General features: G+C 50.4%; 1 protein-coding gene across 1 annotated transcript in view; it reads right to left on the reverse strand.

Annotated features, from left to right (window-relative positions):
• LOC149345398 (nicotinamide N-methyltransferase-like) overlaps window positions 1-12,119 on the reverse strand; it is a 66,976-nt gene that overhangs the window by 25,132 nt on the left and 29,725 nt on the right. Inside the window, exon 4 of the mRNA XM_089547420.1 lies at window positions 10,431-10,801. Within this exon, the coding sequence (XP_089403546.1) occupies window positions 10,431-10,801 (371 nt within the window). The remainder of the gene's footprint in view (window positions 1-10,430; window positions 10,802-12,119) is intronic.

Here is a 12,119-nt window from a genome sequence, read left to right on the forward strand (position 1 = left end):
GAGGATCTGTGAGATTGCAGGTCTTAATTAAACAAACACAAAAGTACAAACAATAAACGAGGCGGCTTTTATCGGAAAGGAAACCAATTTCAGTATGAGAGCGAAGAAAAGGAAAGTAACAAGGTAACAAGAGAGCAAGGCAGCAACACACGGGAAAAACACACGGGGGAACAGAACAAAGTGCTTACGAAAAATGCAGAAAAAAAGAAAGTCAAAGAGGAAAGTCACACTACTTGTCTCTTATTCGAGCAACGAGCGGGGAGGACTGGCTGGGTGTCGGGCAGTCAGGGAGTCTCTGGGCGTTCCAATGTTGATGCAACGCTACCGCAGCGTCGGCGTCCGTGGGCTCCCGGCACGGTTTCCAGGTCTGGTATCCCGGAAAAGTCACGTAGGCGCCAGAAGCGGCCTGTGTGGAGCAGCTGACGGATGGACGGAGAAGAGTAGCGCCTGAGCCTGGTGGTTGAGGCTCTCGACGATGGAAGTCCAGGTCTGGTGGCCCGGACGTCTGCGGCTAAGGCCCAAGCCCGGAACTCGGGGAGCCAGCAGAACTCGTCCACGTCCGTCGCCCACCGCGCTCTTCTCTTCTCTGCCACGTAATCCTCTTCGACCTGTCCCGCGTTCCCCTCCGCACGCGCTCCTCGTGCTTTGTCTTCTCCTCACGAACGCCGCTGGGTGGCGCTATCTCCTTACACCGAGAATGGCCCAAATGGGGCGGCCAAACGGGGCGGTGCGTTAATGACCGCGCGGCTGAGCACGCAAGATCGCTAACAATTCTAGGAGGTGCACATCTTTCGCAGCATTGCGCTTAGTGCTTCGTGTGTAATCGTGCGGCAGAACATGGGCCGGGGCAAAAAGATGCCAGCAATGCAAGAAATGTGAGCCACGGCTTCGGGAGATAAAGATTCTGGGCAGGAGTGGAGATACAAAGGCCGGAGAAAATCGTATTTCGTGTGTGAAGTTGGTGCTATAATACTACAGAGAGGCACGATGCCGAAAAGGAAGACGGACTCCCATTTCTTTGCTCCGGGCTGTCGGAGCGGTTATCCGGGAGCTCCTAAGGCGTCTTTGTTCACCGCACAGTCTTTTTACCAGGAAGAGAACATCTGTGTAATATATTTTCAACATTTCAGGTGTAACTGGAAAGTATCCGTAGAGCCATTGCTCTACATGGCAAAAATATCGCATTACAAGCCCTGTACGGGATCACATCTAGCCACACCAACCCAAACAGTTTTGAAGTTCAGAGGGTGTCACCTGCACTGTGGCATCAAGTGACATTGAATAGGTTGGGGCAACCGAAAAGGAAATAAAAATAATAGGCCCCTGCCTGCACCGTTTACACACAACAGGCTTAACCCAATTGAAAAATAAAAGAGGAGGCCCGTAGGCAAGTTGTAATTTGACCACCCGTGGGTGGAAAAATAAAATATTAGGGAAAATGCTACATTAGCGACCCACAGCCGAGAGAGCGGGCCCGGGGAGGCTCCCCTGACCTCCCCTGGGAAGTAGCGGAAAGGGAAATGGGACGTGGGAAGGGAATGGGGACAGCGAGTTTTTTGCTGTGATCCTTCAATTATCTCGACTCCATTACTGGCCCGCCTGGCCAGGACAGGGAGAGCATCGAGATTGCCCAATGGTGCGGCCCCACTCACGGGATGCCCGACCACCCACCATACGCAACGGGCTCCGACCGTCGGAGACAGGAAAACCTAACACGGGGTCAGTAGCTACCTGGGGCTCCTCTCGCACACTAGAAGGCCTTTCCCACCTGCCGGCTACTAGCCGTCGAAGGTTTTTCGCGGTTTTTCGGACACCGGAAGTATGTATGATAGTACCGATCGCCAGTGGAGGTCCAGAACGTCAACGGCCTCGCGGCCTCAGAACTGGTCGCTCCGGGGGGTCCATCTGTGCTTCCTCCAACCATCCATGCACTTATTTCCTCCCCTAGCTTACTCTTCTCCTACAGAGGAGGAGTGTTCAAGGCTGGGCGACCGGGCCACTAACCAAGAACGTGGCTTAGGATGAGATGACCCGGACCTACTCCACCGGTACTCCACACATCTTCGGTTTTCGCCAGACTCTTACGAGGCAGTACTAAGCCCTCATCCCCCGGCATCCCGCAGGCGGTTAAGCCTGCGGCCGGCCGTAAGGCCGCTTCCCCGAGGCGGCGGTCCTCAGAGCCTGGCCACTATGAACCCCCGCGCGGACCTGGTTTCTCCGTAACCAGAAACCGACGCGTCGGTAGTAAGACTTGCACGCCCCCGCGCGCAGAGGAAGGAAGGTAGCATGTATTTGAAAACCTTTTGGCGTTTTGACATGCCTTCCGGGCCGGATTTCGTGGGTACAACCTGAGTATAAACCCAGGCCTGCCTCCGCTCAGGCATCGGACCTCACGTGCACGACTGGCCCTCACAGTCGTCTGGGAGTCGCTGCCACTCCCATTGGGGGTTTGCATCCCCAGAGGATGGGTCCCGGCCATCCCATCCCCACTGTTGGCATTGCACCGAAACAAAGCCTAGTAGCCGAAACTACACCGGCCCGTATTCGGTGGCGGGGGGGGGGGGGGCACGAGCAGGCTGCACAGTCAGATTTCCCCCCCCCCATCAAGTGACAGCAGGCTAATATTTTATATAGCTGGTTATGTCGCCAGAAAATGTGTCCTGAAGACGGGCTGTGAAAGCTGCCTGAATTTGCTTTTGCTGACCAATGAGGAGGCTGGGAACTAAAACCTAGACCCTTTCACTCGCATGAAAGACAACGGTGGTCTTCTGTATCCCGCTGCTCCCCTCTACAAATTTGTAGCTGACCTAAAAAATGCCTTCACGACATGTTTTAGCCTCCTAGAACTACATGCAGATTGTATCGTTGATATTGTACAGGTGGTTAAGGCAAAAACAGAGCTTCGGCTTGGCTGTCCTGACCACTGTGAGAATGTGGCAGCAGAGCTCACTGCTTTTTATATAACAAACCGCCTTCAATTTCCGGAGCCCTCCACTACGGCGTCTCTCATAGCCTTAGTCGCTTTGGGACGTTAAACCCCATAAACCAACCAAACCAACCTACTTTTTTTATGAAAAGCTTCAATAGCAGCAACAACCGGATGCGCCAAGCTTCTAAGTACCCGAAAATGAGTCGTTGCACTTAGATCTCCGAAGCACTTTGTTAGGAAAGCTACAAGCCCAGCCTTGATTCCGTGGATGACATTGCTATGTAACCTAATTTCGGCTGATTACGCCAATAATGTGCCTCCCATCAAACCAATATTCGCTTCAATTTTTCTTTCACATGTCTGCACTTGCCAATAAAGGTATAATGCTCGCCTCCCGTGTCTTCTCAACTTGGCATATGTCATGCATAAATTGCAAGACTTGCCGAAAATTGGGGTGGAAATATTTTCAATCGTGAGTAACATTCAGTGAACAAAATGTGTTTCTGAGGCCGCTTAACCACCTCAGAAAAAACTGATTTCCGTAAACTAGTTGACACGTAGGCGCGCGGACAGATGAATGAGGAATGTAGTTTTATGACTGTATGCTCTATGCTCGCCTCCCGTGTCTTCTCAGCTTAGCATATATCATGCATACATTGCAAGACTTGCCGAAAATTGGGGTGGAAATATTTTCAATCGTGAGTAACATTCAGTGAACAAAATATGTTTCTGAGGCCGCTTAACCGCCTCAGAAAAAACTGATTTCCGTAAACTAGACGACACGTAGGCGCGCGGACAGATGAATGAGGAATGTAGTTTTCTATGACTGTATGCTCTATGCTCTATGCTTGCGTCCCGTGTCTTCTCAACTTGGCATATGTCATGCATACATTGCAAGACTTGCCGAAAATTGGGGTGGAAATATTTTCAATCGTGAGTAACATTCAGTGAACAAAATATGTTTCTGAGGCCGCTTAACCGCCTCAGAAAAAACTGATTTCCGTAAACTAGACGACACGTAGGCGCGCGGACAGATGAATGAGGAATGTAGTTTTCTATGATTGTATGCTCTATGCTCTATGCTTGCCTCCCGTGTCTTCTCAACTTGGCATATGTCATGCATACATTGCAAGACTTGCCGAAAATTGGGGTGGAAATATTTTCAATCGTGAGTAACATTCAGTGAACAAAATATGTTTCTGAGGCCGCTTAACCGCCTTAGAAAAAACTGATTTCCGTAAACTAGACGACACGTAGGCGCGCGGACAGATGAATGAGGAATGTAGTTTTCTATGACTGTATGCTCTATGCTCTATGCTTGCCTCCCGTGTCTTCTCAACTTAGCATATATCATGCATACATTGCAAGACTTGCCGAAAATTGGGGTGGAAATATTTTCAATCGTGAGTAACATTCAGTGAACAAAATATGTTTCTGAGGCCGCTTAACCGCCTCAGAAAAAAACTGATTTCCGTAAACTAGACGACACGTAGGCGCGCGGACAGATGAATGAGGAATGTAGTTTTCTATGACTGTATGCTCTATGCTCTATGCTTGCCTCCCGTGTCTTCTCAGCTTAGCATATATCATGCATACATTACAAGACTTGCCGAAAATTGGGGTGGAAATATTTTCAATCGTGAGTAACATTCAGTGAACAAAATATGTTTCTGAGGCCGCTTAACCGCCTCAGAAAAAAACTGATTTCCGTAAACTAGACGACACGTAGGCGCGCGGACAGATGAATGAGGAATGTAGTTTTCTATGACTGTATGCTCTATGCTCTATGCTTGCCTCCCGTGTCTTCTCAACTTGGCATATGTCATGCATACATTGCAAGACTTGCCGAAAATTGGGGTGGAAATATTTTGAATCGTGAGTAACATTCAGTGAACAAAATATGTTTCTGAGGCCGCTTAACCGCCTCAGAAAAAACTGATTTCCGTAAACTAGACGACACGTAGGCGCGCGGACAGATGAATGAGGAATGTAGTTTTCTATGACTGTATGCTCTATGCTCTATGCTTGCCTCCCGTGTCTTCTCAACTTGGCATATGTCATGCATACATTGCAAGACTTGCCGAAAATTGGGGTGGAAATATTTTCAATCGTGAGTAACATTCAGTGAACAAAATATGTTTCTGAGGCCGCTTAACCGCCTCAGAAAAAACTGATTTCCGTAAACTAGATGACACGTAGGCGCGCGGACAGATGAATGAGGAATGAGCGGTGGCTCAGTGGTTATATGGTGCTCGGCTGCTGACCCGAAAGACGCCGGTTCGATCCCGGCCGCGCCGATCGAATTTCGTCGGAGGCGATATGCTAGAATGCCCGTGTGCTGTGCGATGTCAGTGCACTATAAAAATCACCGAACTGCTCAAAGGGGCACGGCGGGGAAAAAAAGTGCCTATCAGGTTACTTAAAAGTGGTTATCAGGTTACGAAGCTAGTTGAAGCAAATGGCATGCATGTTTATTAACTACAGGCGTATTAGAGCACCACACCGACACAACGACGTGGAGAAACATACACAAACTCCAAACGGAGCCGCGACGACGCCGCTGGAAAAAGTTGCAGTGGCGCCACCTGGTGGCTTCTACGCCAAAGAGCACGCCCGCGCCCTTCCGTTCGCGCCACTAGGATAGTATTCTAGTTCACTATAGCTGTACCTCATGCGATCGAACGTCTCGCCGCTCGGGAATGAAGCTCGGGTCACACATCGTTGAGGCATGCCAGCCGCGACACTTGCTGCAAGATAGCATGCTCTTGCACATCCTTGCCGTATGTTTTGGCCTCGTATATTGGAAACCTCGGCCTTGCTCCCGTAACCTGAGTTTCTTCTCCGACAGCTCCCTTGCAGTGGTGTGATTCTCCATTGCATGCTGTTATGACTTGCACAGGAAGTATTCCACGTCCTTCCTTGTGCCATGCAAGGCTGCCGCCGAGGAGTGTCGAGGCTTGCCAGGATAGGATGCATTCTTCACCAGTTCATGTGCCTGACTGCTGGACATGGACTTAGGAGTTGCGTCGTTAGGTTGCTACCTGCCAGCCTTTTCTCGCCTCTCAACTTCCATCCGAAGGAATTCCAGAAGTGCGCGCAGCTCTTTCTCATGCATCGACTCGGTTCCTGCCTCGGAGCTTGTGTCGGTAGTGGAGACGTTGCCGTTGCTGGAGACCTCTGCGTCCTTCGAGGCTATCATCCTGTTGTACAGCAGGCTCACGTCGGTCGGAAGCGCCCGGAGCACAGAGGTAGAGCACTGCGCAGTACGATTCTTCGCCCACATCCAACGCCTCAAGGCCTCACATGTGAGCATGAAGGCTGTCATACCAGCACCGCAGAGTGTGGGCACTGCCTGTTGATGGCACCTGTGCCGCAGCCATGAGGCCCTCCATCTGGTCCTGGATGAGGATGGCTTGATTGGCGAATCGCTGCGTTATGACGTCAATGGCGTGGTTGTAGCACTCCGCCGTCAGTTACAACCCCTCAATGGCACATGCTCCGTCTGACGCCAGTGCAGATCACAAATACTGGAATTTGTCGCTGGTGATAAGCCCCAATTCTTGTGGATCGCTGTTTCAAACAGCTCCCAAAATGGCTGACAATCCTTTCTTTCGGCAATAAATTTCAGGAGTTCCAATTTGGGGGTCTTGTCTTGGCAACCGTTCCTGTGGTTGTGCTTCGATCTTCGTTCGAGGTAGTGCTGCCCACGTCCGTTACTTCAGTGCTGCGCTTCACTGCGGACTGCAGCATGGCTAGAGAAGTCACGATCTTGTCGCCGTATTCGATGACGGTTTCAAACTCTGCGTCGGCTTCCTGTTCGGTGATCAGAGGCTCGATCGCGGCGTCTACATCGTTCAGTTGTTGAGTCAATTGCAGACGCTCAATAATAACCTCCAGATTCTCGGCGTTCGGTGCGGTAGACGTTAGCAAGGCTCTGCCTCATCAACCAGACGCGTTGCTTGAGTTCGCAGGGCCTTCCTCTTTCTTTTCGAGATCTACATGTCTTTCGACGAGTCGATCTTGGTGGTCCGTTGATGTTGCAGAATCGTTCCCGAGTTTGACACCAGATATTAGTGTAGCGACGGAGTGATCCTTTCGGCGTAAATAATCACAACACTCGCCACCACACAGATTAATTTTCTGCAACACAACAAGCACCATTTATTCCATGGTGGAGAAAAGGCGGCACACTTCATCACCGACCACGGAAAGTCTACCACAACATACACCGACCACCCAGTCCCCACCACGACCTTCCCGACCCTTTCCCAGAAAGGGCATACAATCCCTGCGAGGTCGTTCTGCGCGGAAGTTTGTTGCGTGCGGCGCCCACTGGTCCAACGGTAAAGGGGTAATGCCCTGTGCGGCGACCACCGACCGTTCTAACACACCTACCACGCACTGCGTCCGTTACAGCTACGATTTTTATTTCCATAGCTCGCTGCGTTGTCCTTAACTTAAGCTGAACCCTCCTTGTTAGCCTCCACGTTTCTGCCCCTTGAGTGAGTACCGGTAAGATAGAGCTGTTGTATACTTTTCTCTTGAGGGACATTGGTCAACTGCCATTCATGATCTGAGAGAACCTGCCATATGCACTCCACCCCATTCTTATTCTTCTAGTTATTTCAGTCTCGTGATCCGGATCAGCGGTCTGCACCTGCCCTAAGTAGACATATTCCCTTACTGCTTCCAGCCTCTAGCTACCAACTGCGAATTGCACTTCCCTTGCTATACTGTTGAACATCACTTTGATTATACATGTTAATAGTTAGCCCCACCATTCTGCTCGGCCTGTCTAACTTATCAATCATGCTTTGCAGTTGATGTCCTGAGTGGCTCAGCAAGATAATGTCACAAGAGAATCGCAGATTACTTAAGTAGTCTCCATTAAATCTTAACTCAATCTGTTCACAATTCAGGTTTCAGAATACCTCCTGGCGGTTAGAATTGATCATGGTGTAAAGAACGAAGGTAGCCTAAACGAGGTAAAGAGGAAACTAGGCATTAGAAAAAATCAGATGTATGTGTTTAGTGACTAAGAGGGCGGTGCAATTAACAATATGGAGTTAAAGTGGCCGAAGAGTACTACGCAAATCTGTGCCGTAACCACTGTAATCAGGACGTAAACGAGATAAACAGTATCAGACAGCAATGGTACATCCCGACAGTAACGAAAGAGGAAGTAAAGAAAGCCTTATGAGCAACGCGAAGGGGAAAGCATGTTTTATGGATAAGGTATCATCACATCTTCTGAAGGACGGAGGGGGCGAGAAGCTTGGAAGAACGCTAACATCAACCTAATTCATAAAAAAGGAGACGTCAAGGAGTTGAAAAATTACGAATTACTCTGCTCACTGCGCGTTGCCTATGAAGTGCTTACTAAGGTAATCGGTAATAGAGTCAGGACAACCTTAAATTTCAATCAGCCAAATGATGAGACAGGTTTTCATAAAGGATACTCGACAAAAGACCATTATCATGCTATCAGGCGATAGAGGAATGCGCAGAATATAACCAACCCCTATACGTAGCTGTCATTGATTACGAGAAAGCATTTGACTCAGTGGAAGGCTTAGCTGTTACGCAGGCATTGCGGAATCAGTTTGTAGAAGAGTGTTATGTGAAAATATTGGAAGAAAGCTATAATAGCTCACAGCTCCCACAGTCCTCCCACAATCCTTTGGAGTCATGCAGGCATTGAGAACCAGGATGCAGAAGGGCCTTATGTAAAAAAAACTGGAAGAAAGCTATAATAGCTCACAGCTCCCACAGTCCTCCCACAATCCTTTGGAGTCATGCAGGCATTGAGAACCAGGATGCAGAAGGGCCTTATGTAAAAAAAACTGGAAGAAAGCTATAATAGCTCACAGCTCCCACAGTCCTCCCACAATCCTTTGGAGTCATGCAGGCATTGAGAACCAGGATGCAGAAGGGCCTTATGTAAAAAAAACTGGAAGAAAGCTATAATAGCTCACAGCTCCCACAGTCCTCCCACAATCCTTTGGAGTCATGCAGGCATTGAGAACCAGGATGCAGAAGGGCCTTATGTAAAAAAAACTGGAAGAAAGCTATAATAGCTCACAGCTCCCACAGTCCTCCCACAATCCTTTGGAGTCATGCAGGCATTGAGAACCAGGATGCAGAAGGGCCTTATGTAAAAAAAAACTGGAAGAAAGCTATAATAGCTCACAGCTCCCACAGTCCTCCCACAATCCTTTGGAGTCATGCAGGCATTGAGAACCAGGATGCAGAAGGGCCTTATGTAAAAAAAAACTGGAAGAAAGCTATAATAGCTCACAGCTCTCACAGTCCTCCATAAAGTCACCAATAAATTTCCAATCAGGAAGGGTGTCAGGCACGGAGACATTCTGTCGCCAGTGATGTTCACCACCTGTTTAGAAGAGGTATTCCGACGCCTGAAATGGAAACAGTTGGGGTTAAGAGTTAATGGAGAATACCTCAGTTTCTTCTGGTCGCTGATGACATTGGCTTTATAAGTCATTGATGCGATGAACTGCAAACCATGATCACAGTTAGACAAGCAGAGAAAAACGATGGTTCTAAGAATCATATTCAGAAAACCAAAGTAATGTTGAACAATTTTGTAAGGAAACAGCAGTTTAAAATCAGAACTTTAAAGAAGCCTGTAGTCACGAAAAATACATTGCCGTCTTTCCATGCAAATTGGAGCACAGTGCTGTATCAAGTAGCGAGGCCGGTTTCTAATGAAATACAATGTGCTGTTTAAAAACGCGTTGTAGAAGCACATGTGCGCAGCGCTTATTCCGAGTGATGCAGTGCCATAGATGCCCTCGCCAATAGTGGGCGCCCATATTTGCAACAGCATTGTAGTTTCCTTCTGGCCCGCCGGAATCAACCGCCCACGTATAAGCGCCCACTCCTGGTTCAAGTTCTTGAGCAGGACAACGTCGGAGTTGGTCGTTTCCAGGCTCCGCGGCGACGCGACTTTTAATCCTACAGAGTCTCTCATGCAAAAAGTGGCAGCTGTATAATGCCGTTAAACAGAATAGACAGGCATGTGTTCATTCTTCAATTTTTTCACCTGAAGGATGTGACGCGACAGCTTTAGTCCTTTAATGCCCATATATGCAGAATTAGTCATTCTCTGCTTCACGTTCACAAGGCCCGGGGAGACCTCAATCCGCTTTTGGCGAAGCGGCGCAACGGTTAAGCGTTGCGCCGCAGCCCTGCGATGGGAGGTGCTGCCGCCGGTGGGGATTTTGCGATCCATGTTGCTCTTCCCGAGGGACCTCTCGCCAGCAGTCATTGATTTAACTGCCACGGTGGTCGTTTGCTCACAATCCGGCTGTGATGGTGTCACAACGTGACGTGCCCTAGTTGGCGCGACGCCCTCTCCCCGTCGGCTACAACTGGTGCTCCTCCGAACTTACCCGACCTTCCTCCGATTGGCTGCACCCCAGCCTGCCCGACCTGTTTTCTTCGCGCTAAAAACCCCCTGCGGCCCGATCGTTGTCCTCACCCCTTTCCGGCCAGCTGGGCCGCCGAGGCGAGCATGCCGTTCAGGTTGAGCGCGTTGTCTCGGTCGTCGCGCAGCCAGGCCTGGAGCAGCGCCCGCGTCTGGTCCAGGAAGTGGGCCACCACGAGGCCGTCCACGCGGGAGCTCAGCAGCAGCGGGAACTGGATCATGGGCCCACACCCGAGGTCCAGCGCCAGGGGCCCGCCCACGGTGCCGCGCGACAGCCACCGGTGGGCCTCCTCGGTGAGCAGCCGCAGCTCGCGCACGTGCGACGGGTACACGGAGCCGCTCAGCACGCCCGGGTCCAGCAGCTCGCGCAGCCGCTCCATGGGCACCAGCCGCTCCTCCTCCTCCTCGTCGGCGCATCGGTTGTCCTGCGGGACACACACTCGCCGGGGTTCGAATTTCTTTCAAAAGCTGGGCAGTTTTGTCGCACTCCCACCCCAACCGACGGCAACTTTTGTCTCGTAGTATGTTTTACAACAGAGCTTACCTGGTCTGGCCGCGTACGATGCATGCTGGGAACCATCTGCGCCGGGAATGAGCAACAGAAAGCCGCCAACATTGGGTTTACACCGAATGACGTCAGAGGCGCCTTGTGCCGTCTATACAGGTGCAGGGCTTGCGTCATTCGCAGCTGTATAAGCACCGCTGTCCAACTTACTACGAGACAAAAGCTAAAAGCTACCACAATATGCTAATTTGTGCGCAGTTTGAGGCGAAGCGAGGCAGCGGTTTAAAAGGAGGTAAAGGTGCACAGCACAATACATTGACGCGAAGCTTTGTACTGCTCGCTTGATTACACTAAAAGCTTCTAGAACTCGGCTTTATCATTTTGGTTGTGACGCAAGATTTGACCAAACTTATCTGAAATCACCGCAGCCACGCGCAACTGCTTCCACACTGTTCCAGATTACTGAAGCTCAGTTGGAGACTTATTCGGATGGCTCCTTGCCCCTTTTAAATTGAGCGCGGCCAACAGCAGCAGGCCATCTGTACGATGACCGCCGAGCACGCTTGTTGCTACCGCCGCCGCCGAGGTGTTCAGTTCTTTGTGGGAACATGTGTGCCCAATAAAGAGCTTTATTTTGCGCCACATCGGCTGGTACATTGTCCAAGGAATAACTCAGCTGCCCACGTGTTATCGTCCCATTTCCTAAGGCCTTTTTCAAGTAATATTGTTACGGGGATGTTACGGCGGTAAATCTATATTGGCGGCTGCTCTGAGATGGTAGCACTCAGCTCAGACACCGAGGGCCCAGCTACCAACTGCCAACGTCGTCGTCGTTCAGCGCACCGCCACTTCTTCGTTCACGATTCGTACACTTATTGAGTAACCGGTTCATCGGTAACACTATCCCCCTCGGCTGAAGGCAACGTCCCGGTGCGTGTTAGGCGTGCGATGTCGATGGTGGGTGATTGGGCTTGAGGCGAGCTACATGAACGACTTCGGACTTCAGTGGAGCGGACGTAGACTTTGGGTGCAGCGGCGTGATTTCATACGTTACGTCGGTCACTGCCCATCATACACAATAAGGACCTGTGTAGCGCGGCAGAAGTTTTTCACATAACCCCACACGACGGGATGGGATCCACAGCAAGACGAGAGATCCGGCAGGGTAGCGTGCATCACGGTGCAGGCCATCGTAGCGGTGTTTTTGAGCCTCTTGGGAGGCGGAGAGCTTGTGACGA

Source organism: Amblyomma mixtum, chromosome 5, assembly GCF_055824585.1.
Source record: "Amblyomma mixtum isolate Tamu chromosome 5, ASM5582458v1, whole genome shotgun sequence".
NCBI classification, from domain to species: Eukaryota; Metazoa; Arthropoda; class Arachnida; order Ixodida; family Ixodidae; genus Amblyomma; species Amblyomma mixtum.